This window comes from Wallemia mellicola (genome assembly GCF_000263375.1).
Source record: "Wallemia mellicola CBS 633.66 unplaced genomic scaffold WALSEscaffold_16, whole genome shotgun sequence".
Taxonomy (NCBI): domain Eukaryota; kingdom Fungi; phylum Basidiomycota; class Wallemiomycetes; order Wallemiales; family Wallemiaceae; genus Wallemia; species Wallemia mellicola.
The window spans coordinates 106350-125207 of record NW_006531973.1 but is presented as its reverse complement, the minus strand read 5'-3'; the positions used below and the strand labels follow the sequence as shown (position 1 = coordinate 125207).

General features: G+C 40.5%; 11 protein-coding genes across 11 annotated transcripts; 7 read left to right on the top strand and 4 right to left on the bottom strand.

The window, feature by feature from the left end:
• The first annotated feature begins 545 nt into the window (after nt 1-545).
• Nucleotides 546-1629, top strand: WALSEDRAFT_60876 (HMG-box). The gene is made up of 2 exons (XM_006959322.1): nt 546-1467; nt 1517-1629. The coding sequence occupies exons 1-2, from the start codon at nt 583-585 to the stop codon at nt 1547-1549; spliced, it is 918 nt and encodes a 305-aa protein (XP_006959384.1). The 5' UTR covers nt 546-582; the 3' UTR covers nt 1550-1629.
• Nucleotides 1630-1644: 15 nt separating this feature from the next.
• WALSEDRAFT_69744 (hypothetical protein) lies at nt 1645-2464 on the top strand. The gene is made up of 6 exons (XM_006959321.1): nt 1645-1695; nt 1744-1771; nt 1817-2131; nt 2179-2255; nt 2301-2373; nt 2421-2464. The coding sequence occupies exons 1-6, from the start codon at nt 1667-1669 to the stop codon at nt 2442-2444; spliced, it is 546 nt and encodes a 181-aa protein (XP_006959383.1). The 5' UTR covers nt 1645-1666; the 3' UTR covers nt 2445-2464.
• Nucleotides 2465-3246: 782 nt separating this feature from the next.
• WALSEDRAFT_20372 (hypothetical protein) lies at nt 3247-5254 on the top strand (the record flags this gene model as incomplete). Its single annotated transcript, XM_006959258.1, has 2 exons — nt 3247-4824; nt 4871-5254. The coding sequence occupies 2 exons, from the start codon at nt 3247-3249 to the stop codon at nt 5252-5254; spliced, it is 1962 nt and encodes a 653-aa protein (XP_006959320.1).
• A 135-nt stretch (nt 5255-5389) lies between these two features.
• On the bottom strand, nt 5390-7783 carry WALSEDRAFT_39706 (DEAD-domain-containing protein; the record flags this gene model as incomplete). The annotated part of the gene is made up of 3 exons (XM_006959320.1): nt 7761-7783; nt 7633-7714; nt 5390-7589 (listed from the first exon to the last, which is right to left on the bottom strand). Coding segments are annotated over exons 1-3 (2283 nt in total). The 5' UTR covers nt 7762-7783.
• An 842-nt stretch (nt 7784-8625) lies between these two features.
• Nucleotides 8626-9032, bottom strand: WALSEDRAFT_69741 (hypothetical protein; the record flags this gene model as incomplete). The annotated part of the gene is made up of 2 exons (XM_006959319.1): nt 8626-8937; nt 9012-9032. 2 exons carry the CDS (start codon nt 9030-9032, stop codon nt 8626-8628), a joined length of 333 nt encoding a protein of 110 aa, XP_006959381.1.
• Nucleotides 9033-9408: 376 nt separating this feature from the next.
• Nucleotides 9409-11005, top strand: WALSEDRAFT_55018 (WD40 repeat-like protein). The gene is made up of 4 exons (XM_006959318.1): nt 9409-9454; nt 9508-9670; nt 9734-9816; nt 9913-11005. Exons 1-4 carry the CDS (start codon nt 9420-9422, stop codon nt 10937-10939), a joined length of 1308 nt encoding a protein of 435 aa, XP_006959380.1. The 5' UTR covers nt 9409-9419; the 3' UTR covers nt 10940-11005.
• Nucleotides 11006-11285: 280 nt separating this feature from the next.
• Nucleotides 11286-12211, top strand: WALSEDRAFT_33220 (TBP-domain-containing protein). The gene is made up of 2 exons (XM_006959317.1): nt 11286-11803; nt 11859-12211. The coding sequence occupies exons 1-2, from the start codon at nt 11336-11338 to the stop codon at nt 12105-12107; spliced, it is 717 nt and encodes a 238-aa protein (XP_006959379.1). The 5' UTR covers nt 11286-11335; the 3' UTR covers nt 12108-12211.
• On the bottom strand, nt 11641-14187 carry WALSEDRAFT_60875 (ATP-binding cassette transporter). Its single transcript, XM_006959316.1, has 3 exons — nt 13986-14187; nt 11862-13936; nt 11641-11803 (listed from the first exon to the last, which is right to left on the bottom strand). Exons 1-2 carry the CDS (start codon nt 14144-14146, stop codon nt 12241-12243), a joined length of 1857 nt encoding a protein of 618 aa, XP_006959378.1. The 5' UTR covers nt 14147-14187; the 3' UTR covers nt 11641-11803; nt 11862-12240.
• Nucleotides 14188-14325: 138 nt separating this feature from the next.
• WALSEDRAFT_69738 (alpha/beta-hydrolase) lies at nt 14326-16591 on the top strand. The gene is made up of 2 exons (XM_006959315.1): nt 14326-15297; nt 15344-16591. The coding sequence occupies exons 1-2, from the start codon at nt 14399-14401 to the stop codon at nt 15408-15410; spliced, it is 966 nt and encodes a 321-aa protein (XP_006959377.1). The 5' UTR covers nt 14326-14398; the 3' UTR covers nt 15411-16591.
• Nucleotides 14371-17050, bottom strand: WALSEDRAFT_33218 (succinate-semialdehyde dehydrogenase mitochondrial precursor). Its single transcript, XM_006959314.1, has 4 exons — nt 17000-17050; nt 16640-16954; nt 15344-16591; nt 14371-15297 (listed from the first exon to the last, which is right to left on the bottom strand). The coding sequence occupies exons 1-3, from the start codon at nt 17021-17023 to the stop codon at nt 15452-15454; spliced, it is 1479 nt and encodes a 492-aa protein (XP_006959376.1). The 5' UTR covers nt 17024-17050; the 3' UTR covers nt 14371-15297; nt 15344-15451.
• A 712-nt stretch (nt 17051-17762) lies between these two features.
• On the top strand, nt 17763-18231 carry WALSEDRAFT_69736 (hypothetical protein). The gene is made up of 2 exons (XM_006959313.1): nt 17763-18064; nt 18112-18231. Exons 1-2 carry the CDS (start codon nt 17795-17797, stop codon nt 18166-18168), a joined length of 327 nt encoding a protein of 108 aa, XP_006959375.1. The 5' UTR covers nt 17763-17794; the 3' UTR covers nt 18169-18231.
• The last annotated feature ends 627 nt before the right edge of the window (nt 18232-18858 follow it).

Here is an 18858-nt window from a genome sequence, read left to right as displayed (position 1 = left end):
ATTTATGAGTGGTCTTACTATTATACTCTCAGAGATGAATTGTGAAAGGTCTCACAACTTCATCACGACAACAGCACTTTGTACAAAATATCCTTTCTCAATCTATCAAACGATATTGGAATAAAAGCAAATCTGTAGCTAGGAAAATAAGTAAGAAATCTATATGAAGTCAACATGGAATAGAATAGATTTAGATAAAATAAAACAAAAATGTATAGAATAATAAGTGGATCTTATCTTAACATGTAAAAAATATGTCGAGTTTTGTGCTATCCTGCTATGTTTTTATGTACTTGAATATAGACAGGTTTGCTGATATAAATAGCTATAATAGTTTTCATATTGGTTATTTTTTACATTTATACAAGTACTATTTCTTATTTTTATATATTATTGAAAATCTTACTTCAATGGCACAACAGACGAGATTGCTAGTAATTTTGAAGCATTCTCAGGATTTTCTCACCTGGTTCATTTTGAAGGGCGCCCCTAGAAATTTTCCCTTCGATTTTTGAAGTGCGCAGACGCCGCCTTCAAATTGAACTTTCATCTTCAAATTCAATAGGAAAGTCAAATTTTACAATGGCCATTGCAGAAACCTCACATAAATCACCGTCAAAATCAACTAAAGGTTCCAAGAAGGAAGCTAAGGATTCAGTCAAGCGTACTGCTGATGGATCTCCTAAAGCTGAATCATCTCCAAAGAGAGAATTCACCGATCTCGAGCATGAACTTTTCGCCAACCTTGCCGTATCTGCTAGAGCAATGGATGCACAATTAAAGATTATTAAGCAACTCTTTGCTGATAACAACAAGGAGCTTAACTTTAATAAACGCGCTACCAAGCCCCAAAAAGATCCAGAGGCACCAAAGAGACCTGCTTCTGCATACCTTCTCTTCCAAAATGATCTTCGTACTAGAAAGGATCCAGCTCAATCACAAACTGAGTTCATGGCTCACGTTGGTTCAGAATGGCAATCATTAGGCAAAGAAGAAAAAGAGAAGTACCAAAAGTCATACCAAAAGGCTTGTGAAGTCTTTGAAAAAGAGAGAGAAAAGTATGTCAAGTCTGGTAAAGAAGCTGCATGGCAAAAGCAGATGCAAGAATTAGGCGTACCAGCTGATGCACCAAAGAAGAAGGAAGCTGCCAAGAAGAAGGCTGAACCAAAGGAAAATAAGGACGACAAGAAGGAAAAGAAGGATGATAAGAAAGAAGAAACAAAGCCTGCCAAAGCTAAGGCTGAAAAGAAGGAAGAGAAATCCTCAACTTCCAAGTCAGCATCAAAGAGCAAAAAGGAGGAAAAGAAGCCAGAACCTACACCTGCTGCCGAAGAATCCGACGAATCCGTCTCTGAATCTTCTGACTCTGAGTCCGACTCTGACTCTGGTTCATCCGACTCTGATTCATCTGAGTCTGAGTCTGAGCCAGAACCATTGCCAGAGCCACCAAAGAAGCAAGCTAAGAAGGTGCGTGAGGCGCTAGAATGAGTGTATTTTGCTAATTATCATATTGCAGGAGGAGAAGTCATCTAAGAAGTCAAAGAAATAGACATCGGCTAATAATATACAGTAATCTTTAAACATATATTTTTGTACAACCCTCTTTACGTTAATGCACTAGTATTTTTTTGTGTCTCTTATTGTATCGTCTTGTTAAGTTACCGTGATGCGTAATCTGAAGCACCACGAGCAGAAGTACGTACGAAGGATAACAAGATAAATAAGTTACTCATAAATACACAGGTTACTTAAGAAAGTTGATTTCTTAAACGTATGTATCGCGAAGGTTAACTAACGTCTTCTAACAAACTTGCAGTGGAAGCAGGATGCCAGTTTACGTGAAATTAAAGTGATGAGGAGGTATCACTTGCAAGGCAGAGATGATTACAACAAATACAACAGACTTTGTGGTTCTATGAGGCAGATGGCTCACAGATTGAGTTTGCTATCAGCTCAGGATCCATACAGACACCAAATGGAAACCCAATTGTTAGCGAAAGGATATGAGATGGGACTATTGAATATAGGATCAAAATTGAGTGATGTAGAGAAGATCACAGTCGCTAGTTTCTGTAGAAGAAGATTGGCAGTTGTATGCGTCAGAAATAAGCTTTGTGAGAGCGTTAAGACGGTATGAAGGTATTATAATGCCGGAGCTTCGATCTAATATACATACAGGCTACTCAATATATTGAACAGGGCCATTTACGCGTTGGTCCGGATACTATCACTGATCCAGCATTCTTAGTAACAAGGTAAGGGGAGTACTCTAAGGAAATTCAATAGTCTAACGTATATAGAAATATGGAAGATTTCGTTACCTGGGTAGACACATCTAAGATCAAGAGAACTGTCATGAATTACAATGATGAGGTCGGTGGCAATACGATATTCACTATTTTAGCTAACAAAACACTCAGCTTGATGACTTTGATCTCCTTTGATTGTATAGACACTGTAATTTTTTAATTTATTCTCTCATTCTTTAGATATCTTCCTTTGTTCAGATATAGTCACCATCTCATGGTTCGCAGAAGTACCCGCTCTGCGACAGCCAAACCAGTAACTCCTATTGTTATCACTGACGATGACGACGATACCAATTCTTTAGAACAATCACTCGCTGTCGAGCAGGTTGAAGATGCTTTGAGAGTGCAGAACCAGGAAGAAGTCACAGATGATGATCAATTCGAATACAGCGATAAATACGAGCAGCAGGATGAAGACGAATTCAAAGAAGATGATTATGATGATGTCGATATCGACGCCGTCAACATATTGCAATCTTCTGATGGCGAGGAAGAAGCTATTGCAAAGAAGCAGAAGTCCAATAAAGGGAAAAGTAAAGCTACAGCATCTAAACGTACAAGTACTCAGACGATTGACGTATGTGCTCATATAGAAGTGATAAGACTCCACTGACGCATACAACAGATCAGCTCAGACGGTGAAAGTATTAGTTACAACAACCAATTCAATTTACCCGATGGTGATGATGATGTTGAGATTATCGATTACGCTAACGCTAATGGCGTTAAAGTAGAAGAGAAGATAAAGATCCTCAAAGATAAAGACGAATTGACTGAGGAGGAGAAAACAGCACAGTTGGCTGAGAAGAAGCGTATTCAAGCTCTTAAGCGCAAGAGGGATGCAAAAGAGATGTCTGAGAGAGCCAAATTAAAGAAGCAACTTGGTCGAAATCTTACTCAAGGTGAAAGGTGAGCACAACTGATTGTTTGACTTTGTATGCTCATCGCTCTTAGAAACCAAGTTGCTCTTGCTTGCTGGCATCCAGAGCTCAGTGATGTCTGGGGGGATCTCTCACGAGACATTGAACCAGTCAAACCACATAAGCTTCCATCACCACATGGCCTCAAACTCAAGCTGCTTCCCTTCCAACAAGAATCGTTGCATTGGATGAAAGAACAAGAGAAAGGTACTTGGAAAGGCGGTATGCTTGCAGACGAAATGGGTATGGGTAAGACTATTCAAACAATCGCACTACTTTTGAGCGATCGCAAGGCGCCCAACTTGATCGTTGCTCCAACAATTGCTGTTGTCCAATGGAAAAACGAAATCGAAGCTTTCACTGATGGCATGAAAGTTCTTCTGTGGCATGGTGCTTCCAGAACAAAACATAAAGATGATCTCAAGAAGTACGACGTAGTTCTCACCTCATATGCTGTTATGGAATCTGCATTTCGAATTCAAACTTACGGTAGGCAAAAGAAGGGTCAGAAAATCAAGGAACCAAGTCCTATACACTCACTGAAATGGCACAGAATCATACTCGATGAAGCACACTCCATCAAGGAACGACAGACAAATACAGCTAAAGCTACTTTCGCTTTAGAGAGCAACTTCAAATGGTGTCTTTCTGGTACACCCCTACAGAATCGTGTTGGTGAACTATACTCACTTGTTAGATTCATTGGCGCTGATCCATTTGCGTATTACTACGGAAAGAAATCGAAGTGCAAATCGTTAAATTGGAGTTTTTCAGATAGGCGCCATTGTGATTTCTGCGGAGAGTCTCCAATGAATCACGTCTGTTTTTGGAACAATGAGATTCTCACTCCTATCCAGAGATATGGTATGGTCGGAGAAGGCAAAACGGCTTTCAAGAAACTCAAGATTCTTTTGGACAGAATGATGTTACGTCGTACAAAAGTTGAACGAGCTGATGATTTAGGCTTACCACCACGTATTGTCAAATGTCGTAAAGATTTCTTCTCAGAGGAAGAACGTGATCTGTACCTCTCACTCTACACAGATGTTCGCCGTACCTTCACAACATATATTGATCAGGGAACTGTTCTTAACAATTATTCGTCAATTTTCTCACTTATCACTCGAATGCGCCAAATGGCATGCCACCCAGATCTCGTTCTTAAAAGTCGTACAGGTCCGTACGGTCAAGAAGCACCAGATGAACACGTTTGTAGAATCTGCAATGATATAGCAGAAGATGCAATTGATGCGCGTTGTCATCACGTATTCTGTCGTCTTTGCATTACTGAATATTTGACAGGCAGTCTTGTTTCACAACCAGAATGCCCTTCTTGCCATTTACCAATTTCGATTGATATCAACCAACCATCAATTGAGACTGCAGAAGATGAAGGTCTCAAGACAAGCAAGCCACAGGGTATCATTGGACGTCTTGATATGGACAAATGGAAGTCGTCAACTAAAATTGAAGCCTTAGTTGAGGAATTGACTGAGCTGCAAAGAGAAGATTGCACTGTTAAGTCTCTGGTTTTTAGTCAATTTGTTAACTTTCTCGATTTGGTTGCATGGAGACTCAAAAAGGCTGGTTTCAACGTAAGTGATAGCTTTTTATACCTATAGTTTTTAACAATCGCTCTAGATTTGTAGACTTGAGGGTAACATGACACCGCAAGCGAGAAACGCTGTTGTACAGCATTTTATGAAGAACGTACACTGTACAGTTTTCTTGGTATCACTTAAAGCAGGTGGTGTTGCACTCAATTTGACAGAAGCTTCAAGAGTATACATGATGGACTCATGGTGGAATCCATCGGTTGAGTATCAAGCAATGGACAGAGTACATAGGTTGGGTGCACGTCGTCCAGTTGAATGTATAAAGCTTGTGGTTGAAGATTCAATTGAAAGTCGTATTGTCCAGCTCCAAGAGAAGAAATCGGCTATGGTTGAAGCTGCCATTGGTCGTGATGAAAATGCAATGGGTAGACTTTCACCAGAAGACATGAGCTTCCTTTTCAAAATGTAAAATTACTACCAAGTAAAGCAAAAGCATCGCATTATTTATATCCCAAATTGTTTTTAAGCATATTTTTTCGATCACTCTAAATAGATTTTTATCGTCTATAAATTAGTTATATGATAAATAAATTAAAGATACATTCTAACGTTTCCTTTTGTTTGGTTTTGGTTGTTTCATATCATAACCAGACAATGAAGTTTGGAATTCACTAGTGTCATTGTTTGCGAATTCACCATCACGCTTGGTAGATTTACCAATCCTTCTAACAGATTCTTGCATTTTCTGTTCAATGCTTTGATGCTTTTGATTATCCTTTGATTGTGCAATATCAGCTTTGGTCGTACTAGCAGTTGTTGGAGTTTCACGTAAAGCAAATGCTTTTGCTAAGTGACCAAGATGAAGTAACTTTATATGGAAGAATTTACGCTCCTCTATTGGATGTGTAGCGTAAGCTCTAATATGAGATAAATATGCTTGTCTGGCTAATTGAGAATTATCAGGTGATGCAATAACCCATCTTTCTAATGAAGTTTGTACATCTGTTGCTCTGCTTTCAAATTCTGTACCTTGACCACCATAACCACGCTTAAGAACATTCTCAACAGAAACTGGATGTAACTTGATTGACTTAGTATCAGAATCTAATTGAGATGTTAACCAATCAACCCAACCATGTTCAGACGGTGCAACAAATGACCATGCTTCACCACCTTTACCAGCTCTAGCAGTTCTACCGACCCTATGTACGTATTCATTTGCACCACCTTCAGTTGGGAGGTCAACTTGTATAACTGCTCGAACAAGTGGCATATCTAAACCTCTAGAAGCGACTGATGTACAAAACATTATCGCAGGTTCTGTTGTTTTCTTATCAGTAAATTCCCTAACTGTTGATAAACGATTTTGTAGCGACATTGATCCGTGTAATCTGTATATCTTCGTATTCGGTAATACAGGACATGTTACACTTAATTTATCATCTACGTTACGGTTACCAGCATCTGTCATTGATACACCACCAAATAATTGGAAATGTAAATCAACAGAATCTGTACAACTGAAGAAGACGATTATACGATTCCCTTGAACATTTTCTTTTGATGTTGCTAATGATCTTAACAAGGCTAACAAGCTGACAAGACGAAGTTTGAGTGGTACTTGTACATATTTCTGTGATAATTGTGCAGGTGGTGTAAATTTTGTTGATTCTTCAGCAGCATTGGTATCTACATCTTTCTTTATATCGCTTTCCTTTAATACGATAGGGTTAAGAAGTTGTTGACTTGCGAATGATTGTATATCTTCTCGAATGGTAGCTGAACAAAGAATATTTCGCCGTCTGACGTCAAAATCCCATCCACCAACCTCTGATAGACTACCCTCATCGATTGCTTTCTTCGTGAGTTTACGTCTACCTTCAAGACCTTTGATGATACCAGTGATTGTTTCTTCGAAACCAAGATCCATCAATCTATCAGCTTCATCTAGAACAAGCCAGCGACATTTAGATGCGTTGAATGATGTTGTGTTTTGCAAATGATCGAGTAGTCTACCAGGGGTGGAGACCAAAATTGGACATCCCTTTCTCAATCTTGCTTTCTCGTGAGTACGAGTTGAACCACCAGTGAGAAGCCCGCCTACCAGCCAACGGGTAAGACGTTTTTGATCCTCCTCTGGTACGCCCTTCAAAGTCAAACTCAAATGGAGAAGGTTTTCAAGGACGTCAAAAATCTGCCTGGCTAATTCACGTGTAGGAGCAAGGATAATCGCGAGAGTACCAATACTTCTATCAATGAATGAAAGCTCTCCTAGTGGTAATAAATCTTGTATAATTGGTAAGAGGTATGTCAAGGTTTTACCAGAACCAGTTTGTGACTGTATGAAAACATCGCGAGAAGACAACACACTGTCCTTTTCTGTAGGTTGAAGGAGAGTTGGTAAGGCTAATTTCTGAATTGGCGTAGGTGCTTTAATATCCAATTTATCACGAAGGTGCTGTATGAGGAGTGGATGGAGCTTGGCACCCTCAAATGAGCTCGTAGAAGCTAATGGAGCATTAGAAGGTGCCTGTTGTGGTTGTTTTGGCCCCTTATCCTCCTTAATTTCTTCTATTTCTGGATTGAATGTGAACAGAGAAGATACGACGTGCTTCTTTTGATTATTCTGAGTATTTTGGGTAGCTTGATTATCGATAGCATTCTGACTGTCAGTTGGTGTGCTTTTCGCTTTCTTCGCTGGTGGATTTACTGGGTGCTGCTCTTCCTGCTGTGGGGATGGTTCACTCTTTTGCTTCTTGTTATTAAAGCGTTGTGAACGTTTAGCATTTTGCTTTGCTGATGCCCTGTCTTTGTGTAAGTGTCGATCTGATGGAATATCTTACAAACCTATCAGTCCATCTACCGCCTTTTTTGCTGCGATCTTGACGACTTCCGCCGCTAGTGAAGTTGATGACTATATCGTCATCCACTTTGGTTTATTAGTCAGTGTTTATATACGTAGCTTAGCTACTTACTTTCTGTCCGAGATGGTTGTTGCAAGAGAAGGAAACTGATAGCGTTGATTTATTCATAGAATGATGAAAGTTTCTAAGTATTATAATCTATTATATGCATTTAATTAGCTCACTTGAAGGTTGTTCACGTTAGAAATCACATAAACGTATGACGAGAAAGCTAGACTGTAAGAGATACAGAAGACGGAAATAATAGAGAACACGGCTCTGTTCTGTCACCAGTACATTAGCTTCCCTCAGGATTTGACAGACAATTCCAATGTTTTTGCTTTATAATGACGATGTGAGCGGATGGCATTGATGCCTCTGCCGTATATCTATTGCAAGGTTTGTACCTCTAGATTGCATCTTATATCTCCTCCGTTTATTTCCCGCAAATTTTCCACCTGTATGTAGACTGAATGAGGTAGCAAACGTATGCAGTTTAGCGAGCATTAAGTAAAATGATCTAGAGCTGAATTATCATGATATTGTAGATTTATGCGTTCGTATGTTGATCTCTTGGCTGATCTGCACATAACAACCTGTAAGACAATAGCACATAATTATTCCGACATTACACCCTATTATGTGGCGGCTAATAAGCATACAACGTCCTTTCAAAGCTTGTATATGCCATGTATGTAGATGTAGTGTGTATTTCAAATTACCGATGTGGTTGTTCTACAGATCGTAACATACTGATTAGATTTTACACTCTCTTTAAATGTGACTAAAGTTGAGCTGGTCATAAACTTTAGCTTTACATCTTCCTATACTACAACCCAAGATCGAGATCACAAAAACATCCTAGTCTAGAAAACATTATGCAAATTGTAAATTTTATCAAACTGCGTACATGCAAACATTAATGTCATTAAGTCATTTAAGCGAGACCCTTCTTCTTGAGAACAGCTTCGTCTTCTTTTCCAAGATTTTCATCAACCTTTGCGCCTCTAGATGGTTCATTACCGTGAAATACGGCTGGTGCAGTTGGTGGTGGACCAGCTTCTTTCTCCTTCTTATGCTCTTCCTTTTCCAAGTGTGAAGCAGCTTTCAACTTCTCGTTAAGTGAGCGCTGGTCGTTTGAGTCGAGCGTTGAGTGGGAGTTTACTTGTCCAGTTTCATACTCTTTGCCTGGTTGTCTGTGTGAGTGATCTGGGAGTTGGTTGTCTGTCTTTCCCCATTGTTGGTCAACCTGGATTTTGTGTCAGTCGATCATTCTGTGATCCCTTTGTTTGATCAAACAAAGAGTTAACTATGTCCACTTACTTTACTGATTCCGCCTGTCATATTTATTGGTGTTGTAGTTAAGGAAGAAAGAATTTGAGATAGCTCAGACTATTTAACCAACCACTCCAATGGGATTCTATGATGCAATGCTTATGAACAACATCTATGATGCATTTGTGGATTTCTCACTGATGAAAGCTGAAGCTTCTAGAAAAAACACTCTGTAGTGTACTTTTTCTCTCATTTCTGTCGTCTAAGTTGTACTTCAACTACATGACATAACTATGTCTAACAATTGTTTCCCTGAAAAAACACAATATAAAAGACGAAGTCTAAACTACTGATTTTAAACATTCCTTAATATTGTTATTTTTCTTTCGAAGCGTCTGGATTGTGAAGATTGACGAACCATTCCTTTGATTGCGTACCTCATTATCAAAGACATAAATGACGCCTGATAAGCGATCTAGGAAATCAGATAGGTGAGTCTGATTTCATAGCTATCCTTGTAGTCGTTTCTTAACGTAGTCTTAAGATTCATACCCTCCCGTACACCTCTTAGTAAAGTGTCCTACAATCTCGATAAAGCAGGACTTAGCGATGAAAAGAGCAGTAAACCATTGTCAGAGGATTTTTTTAACACGCTGGGCCAGGAAACGTTAGCAGCGCCCACCCCTATTGAAACAACAACTGATGCCGCGAACGAAGATGAGAGACGTATCTTTGGAGAAATGCTACGTAACGAATTATTACATGACGAGAATGAGAATGAAGATAATAGACAGAAAAGGAGGAGGAAGTCTTTGAGCATGCACACGACACCACCCCGAACAAAAGTTTTGCAGTTCATGCCAGCTACTAGCAAACTCCAGGAGAGGGAAATACGACGTAAAGAACTAGATAATGCCTCGCATGCTTATTATCACCATTCGCCTCTTAGAACAACTACTCAGGGTATGCTACAGACAAGGTCTCTGCGACGAGTGAGCCATACGCCCAAGACAGTCCTGGACGCTCCATACATGGCTGATGACCAGTACTGTAACCTCATGAGCTGGTCCTGTGAAGATGTTCTCGCTGTTGCACTCCAGTCACATATCTATACATGGCGATCATCACACGTCTCTATGCTTTGCGATGTACAGGAGACAAGCAGTGCACTCCGTGTCGCTTCACTTGCCTGGGATCCCACCGGGAAAATACTCGCTGTTGGTCTCGATGACGGCACGACCCAGCTCTGGGATGTCCAACAGCGCCAGTGTATAGGTCAAGTCTGCAAACAGAGCGCAAAAGTTGGCGTTATCAACTGGTCCTCAGGTGTACTAGCATGTGGATCGCGCGATGGGAGCATATTTGTGAAAGACACCCGCATGGCAAACACAAACTTACGTTTGAGGCTTCACAAGGGGGAAATAACGAGTTTAACCTATAGCGCAGCCACCGAAGCGCTAGCAAGTGGAGGTAATGACAACAAGCTTTATCTCTGGGATATTCGCAGTCGCGGGCGACTGCTTAAGAGCTACACAGATCACGAGGGTGCTGTCACAGCACTGAGCTTTAACCCTCACCATCGTGGTGTGCTCGCTTCTGGAGGTGGAACTTACGATAGAAGGATTGTATTTAGAGACACCATACATCAAGGCAGGAAGACTCTTGGTGACTACGATACAGGCTCACAGGTCTGTAATCTCTATTTTTCTACAAATACCCAAGAGTTACTCTCTACGCACGGTTTTAGTCAATATAGTCGCGGGAATCTTGTTTGTCTTTGGCAATACCCGTCTATGAAGCAAATTGCATCGATAAGAAGCCATTTAGGACGCCCAATATACATGGGTGTGTCTTCTGATGGCACGACTGTTGCTACTGGAAGTGGTGACGAGACTATACGCTTCTGGAAGCTTTTTCCACCACGACAAGAGAACAAACCAGAATCAGTCTTCAATCTTACTAAATATATACGCTGAGCGTATAGTCCATATATCTGCATCTGAACCTTGTATAATCAGCAAACATTCATATACTTGTATACATCGATAAACTAGTATCTAGTGGTGTGCATATATAAAGCATAATTTATGCATTTACTCTACTCTTTCATATCGCCTTTTTGCACCCACAAGGTTTGACCAAAATAGCTATCTCATCGTAAAGTAAAGATATAGAAAAATTACTGATTTATTCATATTATCCGAAATTTTTTAATTATGAATCATGTCTTTATTTATCCTTAATAAGCCAATTTAGTTTGATTTTTTATTTTGGTATATAAGAAATTCTACGATTTTACTCCTCTCTTTTTGACAGCGATCAGTGAGTGTTTAGAGGACACTGCTGCTGGTTGGTTAAATAAATAAAATATAATGAGTCTGCAATTACCACAAGCTGGCAATAAGCCAAACTCAATGCCACCACCATCTGGGCCACTTCAACGGCCACAGCCACAAGCAGCCCCTACACCACAACCGTTCGCAGTACCACCAACACCACAGGCTGTTCAGACTCCTAGTCACACTGATACGGGCTTCACCCACTCAGCTGGAATTGTACCGACACTACAAAACATTGTGGCAACAGTTAATCTTGATTGTAGATTAGATTTGAAGACAATAGCACTACACGCCCGTAACGCAGAATACAACCCTAAGAGATTTGCGGCAGTCATTATGAGAATTAGGGATCCAAAAACGACGGCACTTATTTTCGCATCAGGAAAGATGGTTGTAACTGGTGCCAAATCTGAGGATGATTCTAAGTTAGCTTCTAGAAAGTATGCACGTATTATCCAAAAGCTTGGATTTGATGCTAAGTTCTCAGAATTTAAGATACAAGTGAGTTTTATTGAGTGCCCTTTTATGATATCAGAATTGACACATTTCCGTTAAGAACATCGTTGGTAGTTGCGATGTTAAATTCCCAATTAGATTGGAAGGTCTTGCATACACCCACGGTCATTTCAGTTCATACGAACCTGAGTTATTCCCCGGTTTAATCTACAGAATGGTTAAACCCAAAGTTGTCTTATTGATTTTCGTATCAGGTAAGATTGTATTAACAGGTGCGAAAGTCAGAGAAGAGATTTATACGGCGTTTAACAATATTTATGCTACTCTACTTGATTATCGTAAACAATAAATGTATTTTTAACAACAGCAGAGATAGGCATATTAGTCTTACTCTTATTTTTCACCCTCTTCACTCATTAAAGAGATGTACATAATATGAATATATAAAGATTAAAACATATAAGAAAACTACTAAATGCACTCTAAACCTTGGTTTTACCTGCACCACCAAGCTTAGCTTTTTCAAGTGAAGCCTCTGATTTCTTTTGAAGCATAGACTTGTATTGTTGAATGTTGACATCTGACTTTGTAAGGTTGTAAATCTTACGGTCCTTAACTTCCCACAATTCCTCTGCGACTTGAGAGATCAATCTGAAATCGTGAGAGACAATTACAACACCACCTTCGAATTCCTTTACTGCAAGGGCAAGAGCATCAATAGATTCCATATCTAAGTGGTTAGTTGGTTCATCCAACAAGAGAATGTGTGGTTGATCCATAGCTAACATAGAGAAAACAACACGGTTTCTTAAACCGTCTGATAAGTGTGAGATTGGTGAAGTTTGGTGAGCACCTGAGATACCGAATCTACCAAGTTGTGAACGCCAGAATTGAACATCTTTGTTAGGGAATTTCTCTTTGTAAGATGATTCTAAGTGTTCAATTGGGTTCTTATCGTATGGAAGTTGGTCTGCAGAGTGTTGAGAGTATTTACCAAGTTTCAAACCAGCGTGTTTTGAAACTGAACCTTCAACTGATTGAAGAACACCAGTAATCAAGTTGAGAAGTGTCGATTTACCAGTACCATTTTGACCAACGATAGCAATACGTGAGTCCATATCAATACCGAATGAGAGATCCTTGTAAAGGTAATCCTCTGGTTTTCCAGAGTATGAGAAAGCGACGTCGTTGAATGCAATAATTGGTGGTGGTAACTTTCTAATGTCTTCGAAGTTGAATCTCAATGGTCTTGGTTTTTCAACTGGTTCAATCAAACCAGCTGCCTCCATCTTGTCGATAATCTTTTGCTTAGACTTTGCTTGCTTGACTAAGTTAGCGTAAGTACCAGCAGATGCAATGAACTTCTTGATGTGTTGGATTTCTTCTTGTTGCTTAGCGTAAGCCTTCATTTGGTTTGTCTCGTTTTCAGATTTGGTACGGCAGTAGATAGAGTAGTTACCACCATAGTATTGAAGTTTACGCTTGTTGGTCAAGTCCATGATGTTGGTACAGACACTGTCCATGAAATCAGCAGAGTGGGAAGTGATAACAAGGATGTGGTTGTAAGTAGAAAGGTAAGCTTCAAGCCAGACGACGGCTTCCAAATCCAAGTGGTTAGTTGGCTCGTCAAGGAGCAACAAGTGAGGCTTAATGAAGAGAGCACGAGCAAGAGTGACACGCATTCTCCAACCACCAGACATGTCCTTAGTTGGCTTGGCCATCATAGCTTGTGAGAAACCTAAACCGTTAAGAATCAAACCAGCTCTTGCTTCGAAAGTTGAAGGGTCGAGTTCTTCAAGTTCCTCCATCTTGCTCTCTAAAGCAAGCTCATCGATGTCATCAGCGGTTGACATATCTTCGATTTGTTGTTCGAGACGAATGACCTTCTCCTTTGCGGATGCGATAATGAAGTCCATAGCATTAACTTCGGATGGCTCAGCTTCACCTGCGACCAAGTGAATATCAATGTGCTCTGGGATTTCGATATCACGGTCTGCCAAAGCTTGGAGGAAGGTAGTTTTACCAGAACCGTTCTCACCAAGTAAACCGTAACGTTGACCATAGTTAAGGGAAACTTCAGCAGATTCAATAAGAAGACGTCCGTGGAATGAGAGGGTGAAACCATCGAGCTTGACATCACGTCCCTTTGGATCGGAAACGAGAACACCAGCGGTGGATCTAATAGAGTTATGAGTGACTGATAACCTAAGTTGTAGAGAAGACAAACCTGTCAGTAGCCACTGAAAGCTTCTTCATTTCGCTACCATCAGTGATTCCAGTTGACTCGCTAGCTGGCTTTGAGGACTTTGTTGTTGATTTTCCTTTGGCAGCAGCTTTTGCTTCCTTGTCTTGGAGTCTCTTAGCCTTTGATGCTGAGAGTGGTGCCATTTTTTTATCTATAGAGTGGCCTACTGAGAGAAGGATAGAAGAATTTCAGATGCTCCTCAGTCAAAGTAAAATTGAAGCGAATGACATAAGGTGATTTTATAATATAATTATAAACTATTTAATTTATCTTATACACTATAATAATATTCGTTTCGCCACTATATGATGCTTCTCAGCCAAGAATGTGTAGCTTTGGCATGCGGACTTCCTTATCTAGAATGTCCGGATGGTTTTGTTTCTTAGAAACACAATATGAGGCTAGTACGTCTAGCAATTCTCTTCGCTTTCCTCGCCTTCGTTACTGCCGCAGTTCTCAGACGACAAGAAGAACTTCAGAAGGTAACAGACGCTGAGATCTCAGATAGGTACATCCCAGCTGCAATCATATCAGGAGCTGCCGCATGTGGTAATAGAGCAGTAGAGGCGTTTGATTGTGGTCCAGCCTGTGATAGTCTCAAAGAAGCAAATGCAGAGGTACTATACTCAGATGGAGATGGCGCAAACGATCCCTACGTATATCTTCTTCATATGCCGGAAGATGAGGCCTTAGTTATCGCCCACTCACCTACGAACTTCTCTAGTTTCCTCAGTGTGCTCATCGACGCTGATTTCCTGCTTTCACCAATTGAAGAAGGTATATTAGGCGAAATAGACACTGAGTTATCATCTAAAGTTAGCGTACATTCTGGATTTTTGCGTTCTGTTAGTAAAACCCTTGAGGAACTCAAGAAGAGGCTGATCGAAGCGATGGATAGACTGGGGGACAGTATAAAAGTGATTAGATTTGAGGGACATTCCATGGGTGCCGCAAGCGCGTCTATCGAGGCTGTCCTCCTGAGTAACATTGTTTATAAGAGAGGATATGACCTTCAATTGACCACTTTTGGTAGTCCTAGGGTTGGCGACGAATCGTTTGTCAACCTACTAGAGAGTGTCATCCCAGAGGGAAAGAGAGCACGTATTACAAACCAAAATGACAAAGTCCCGCATCTCCCAGGATTCCCATATAAGCACTACTCAGGCGAAGTCTACATACCAAAAGATGACGAGAAGGATATACCACTACCTGCAGCTCATTGTGTTGGACGCGAAGATGAGAGATGTGCTGATAAATTCAATTTCTTCCAGCGCTCAAAGGACGCTCATGAAGGGTTAGTATCGTTTATAACTGATTATGACTTTTCACACCCACTACAGTCCCTACTTTGGTCAAGTATTAGGTAGAACAGTTTGCACTAACCCAGATGCTTACCCACCGAAGTAAAAAGTGGAATCAATTCATTAATTAATTACATGATTACAAAATTACACTGTAATACCGCCCATAGCTATCAACTTAGTTGTTAAGTATTCTTCAATACCTTGTTTACCGCCTTCTCTACCAAATCCTGACATCTTCTGACCACCGAATGGAATGCATGCTTGTGAGAGAATTGGTGCATTTGTGCCTACCATACCAACTTCAAGACCTTCAGAGACACGCCATACGCGACCAATATCACGTGAGTATAGGTATCCAGCCAAACCGACATCGACATTGTTGGCAAGTGCAATGACTTGCTCTTCTGTGTCGAATTTGGTGAGTGCCGCAAGAGGACCAAATGTTTCGTCACAATTTACAAGTGCGTCTTCTGGGACATTTGCTAAAACTGTTGGTGCAAAGTAGTTACCACCAACTCTCTTGCCACCACTGAGTACCTCTGCACCGCGCTTGACAGCATCATCGACATGTTGCTCGACTTTCTCGAGAGCTCTTTCGGCGATTAGAGGACCATGAGTGGTGCCCTCGTCAAGACCATAACCGAGTTTGAAAGCGTCGACTTTCTGTGCAAGTTTTGATGCAAATTCTGCGTATACTGATGATTGTACATATATTCTGTTGGCGCATACGCAAGTTTGACCTGAAGATCTAAACTTGCAGGCGATAGCACCTGCTACAGCAGCGTCTACATCCGCGTCATCGAAAACGATAAATGGTGCATTACCGCCAAGTTCGAATGAAAGCTTCTTGAGCGTTTGGCTAGATTGTTGCATGAGGAGTTGACCAATACGTGTTGACCCAGTGAAGGAAACCTTCTTGATCGCTGGATTCTCACAGACTTCCTTTCCAACTTCTGCGACATTCTTGTCTGTTGTTACGACGTTAACGACACCTGCCGGTACGCCTGCTTCCTTGCAGAGGTGTGCTACCGCAAGAGCAGAGTATGGTGTTTCGGCTGGTGTTTTGATGACGGTTGTGCATCCGGCAGCGATTGCTGGAGCAAGTTTTCTGGTTATCATAGCGATAGGGAAGTTCCAAGGCGTTAATATGCCACAAACTCCAATTGGCTGCTTAATAACGATATTTCTAAGGTCTGGGTTGGCGGCTGGGACGACGTCACCGTACGTTCTGACGGCTTCACCTGCGAACCATTCGAAGAAGCTGTTTCCGTATACAACTTCTCCCTGTATGTTATTAGATGAATGTATATTAGTTAGCAGACAAATACGTACCTTAGCATCGGCGAGTGGCTTACCATTTTCTACTGTAACAATCTTGGCCAGATCATCGGCATTCTCATTGATAAGAGCAAAGACCTTGTTAAGTAGATCTTGTCTCGATTTCGCTGTCGTCTTTGAGAATGTTTTAAACGCCTCGCTGGCGGCATCGACGGCTCTACGTGTTTCTGAGACGCCCATTTCTGGAACGTGGCCTAATAAATTACCGTTGCCGGGATCAGTAACTGGAAATGTGCTGCCTGAATCGCTCTCAACCCATTCATTATTTATGAATCCTTTAGATTTCCACAAGTTGGTGTTGTTCAATTCCTAGTCTTACGTCAGAATACTCTCAAGAACAAAATAGCGACAAACTGGAGTTTTTGCTATTGTGCTCATTAGACGGGTTTTGACTGTCAATGGATAGAAAAGACTTCTTGACGAGCTGCTGAGTTTACCGAGCATCGCTTAATTTGAAGATGATAGAGCATTTTAACGAGGAAATTGGCGAATCAGATGGTCTGTTGGAGTAGCTGACATACTACAACATGCATAATTAATAATTTCTACAAAGTAATGTGTATATCAGCGACAATGTGGGCAAGGTAATATAACTTCGTGTAACTACTCGTGACCATTGATGAGGGTGTCTAAAACCACCGCTACGTACCTATCACCCCATATATTTACTGTTTATTAGTATACTTCTGCTTGTTCTCTTAGTTTACCTTCCTGTGTACTTTAGTTCATGTCTTTCTCAGTATGACGGCATAACGGCAGTATCATTGTGTATTTAATGTTTGATGGATGTAAAATTAATGTCGCTAGGAAACACTTATCTTCTTTTTATCACACCCTCACATCGTCGTTACTCTTCTGTACGACCTTCCGGAATAAAATCGGCGAAAGGAAACAAACATAAAAGTAACCTAATTAGTTTAATAAAGCTTAATTTATCGATAGCACCATCAAATTCCGATTTTAGTGACTGTCTTCAATTTACTTCCACGTTAATTATGTCTCTACTTCCTAAAATGGAAGCATGTCTCAAATAAAATATTCCATCTGTCTTATTCGCCGATACAACTAAATTAATTCTGAAATGTATAAATACCGCTGCACTTCCTTTAACTTTCCTCATCAACTCAACTAGTTCAAGTCTTCTAAACAATGCAATTCTCAACCATCGCTCTCACCGCTACTGCATTCTTCTCAGCATCACTCGCTGCTAAGCTCGAAATGAGAGCTGGCGACTGTTCAACTGAGAACGTCAAGTGTTGTGACCAAGTCAAGGACGCCTCAAGTGTCGACACCGCAACACTCGAATTGCTCGGTATTGATGAACTCGCTGGTCAAGTCGGTCTTGAATGTACTCAAATCGCTGCTCTCGTTGGTGTTCCAATCCAAGACCAATGTAAGACCACCGCTGCTTGTTGCGACGTAAGTTGAAAAATTTCGTTTTGGAACCTACTCTAACATTACTACAGCAAACTACTCAAAACGGTTTGGCTAACTTGAACTGTGTCCCAATTTCAGTTATTTAAGGATAGTTTTATGCTTAAAAAACACCTCTATTGTACTTAATTTAAAAGAGTGATATAATACGGACACTATAAATTTTCTAAAATAATTTCGTGCTCATGAGTGCTAGCAATCGCTATAATAAAATTTGTTCATATTGTCTTCCGGAAAAATAACTTCGTATCCCAACATGAAACCCGTAATATGCCGATAGCCTTAATAGGTCATGTTAATTGACTCTGTAATATTAACTTAAAATAACGTCTATATGAAATTGTCGCAATTTGATCAAGTTTTACATTTCGTTAATAGACTGGCATCTCCAGAGACAGACACATCCAGACCGCACTATGTGTGATATCTAGTATAATAAATAAATATGACAATCCTGACAGAAGTATTATACTGTTTATATAAGCCCTGAAAGTACGAAAGGGATTTCAGTACTCCTTCGTTATGAGGCTGAGGAGACGTCGTAACCTAAGACCCAACCTCCATTTTTGGCGCGAGAGCTCTCATCGCTTGGCGTATTATTACGGTTGAGTGATAATCTGCGGATATGCTGTTTAATATCCATTTCCCGCTCGATATCAAATGTCGCAACCTAAGACCCAACCTCCATTTTTGGCGCGAGAGCTCTCATCGCTTGGCATATTATTACGGTTGAGTGATAATCTGCGGATATGCTGTTTAATATCCATTTCCCGCTCGAT

Excerpts from the sequence above, each read along its gene's own strand:
- WALSEDRAFT_60876 (XM_006959322.1), top strand. The coding sequence starts at position 583 with ATGGCCATTGCAGAAACCTCACATAAATCACCGTCAAAATCAACTAAA. Across the intron at positions 1,468-1,516 it reads CAAAGAAGCAAGCTAAGAAG|GAGGAGAAGTCATCTAAGAA; the intron begins GTGCGTGAGGCG and ends ATCATATTGCAG.
- WALSEDRAFT_69738 (XM_006959315.1), top strand. The coding sequence starts at position 14,399 with ATGAGGCTAGTACGTCTAGCAATTCTCTTCGCTTTCCTCGCCTTCGTT. Across the intron at positions 15,298-15,343 it reads TCAAAGGACGCTCATGAAGG|TCCCTACTTTGGTCAAGTAT; the intron begins GTTAGTATCGTT and ends CACCCACTACAG.
- WALSEDRAFT_33218 (XM_006959314.1), bottom strand. The coding sequence starts at position 17,023 with ATGAGCACAATAGCAAAAACTCCA. Across the intron at positions 16,955-16,999 it reads GCACAATAGCAAAAACTCCA|GAATTGAACAACACCAACTT; the intron begins GTTTGTCGCTAT and ends ACGTAAGACTAG. Across the intron at positions 16,592-16,639 it reads AGCCACTCGCCGATGCTAAG|GGAGAAGTTGTATACGGAAA; the intron begins GTACGTATTTGT and ends AATAACATACAG.
- WALSEDRAFT_33220 (XM_006959317.1), top strand. The coding sequence starts at position 11,336 with ATGAGTCTGCAATTACCACAAGCTGGCAATAAGCCAAACTCAATGCCA. Across the intron at positions 11,804-11,858 it reads TCTCAGAATTTAAGATACAA|AACATCGTTGGTAGTTGCGA; the intron begins GTGAGTTTTATT and ends ATTTCCGTTAAG.
- WALSEDRAFT_69744 (XM_006959321.1), top strand. The coding sequence starts at position 1,667 with ATGCGTAATCTGAAGCACCACGAGCAGAA. Across the intron at positions 2,132-2,178 it reads TTTGTGAGAGCGTTAAGACG|GCTACTCAATATATTGAACA; the intron begins GTATGAAGGTAT and ends ATATACATACAG. Across the intron at positions 2,256-2,300 it reads CCAGCATTCTTAGTAACAAG|AAATATGGAAGATTTCGTTA; the intron begins GTAAGGGGAGTA and ends TAACGTATATAG.
- WALSEDRAFT_69736 (XM_006959313.1), top strand. The coding sequence starts at position 17,795 with ATGCAATTCTCAACCATCGCTCTCACCGCTACTGCATTCTTCTCAGCA. Across the intron at positions 18,065-18,111 it reads CCACCGCTGCTTGTTGCGAC|CAAACTACTCAAAACGGTTT; the intron begins GTAAGTTGAAAA and ends ACATTACTACAG.
- WALSEDRAFT_55018 (XM_006959318.1), top strand. The coding sequence starts at position 9,420 with ATGACGCCTGATAAGCGATCTAGGAAATCAGATAG. Across the intron at positions 9,455-9,507 it reads CGATCTAGGAAATCAGATAG|ATTCATACCCTCCCGTACAC; the intron begins GTGAGTCTGATT and ends CGTAGTCTTAAG. Across the intron at positions 9,671-9,733 it reads TTGAAACAACAACTGATGCC|AATGAGAATGAAGATAATAG; the intron begins GCGAACGAAGAT and ends TTACATGACGAG.
- WALSEDRAFT_60875 (XM_006959316.1), bottom strand. The coding sequence starts at position 14,146 with ATGGCACCACTCTCAGCATCAAAGGCTAAGAGACTCCAAGACAAGGAA. Across the intron at positions 13,937-13,985 it reads CTTTCAGTGGCTACTGACAG|ATCCACCGCTGGTGTTCTCG; the intron begins GTTTGTCTTCTC and ends TAACTCTATTAG.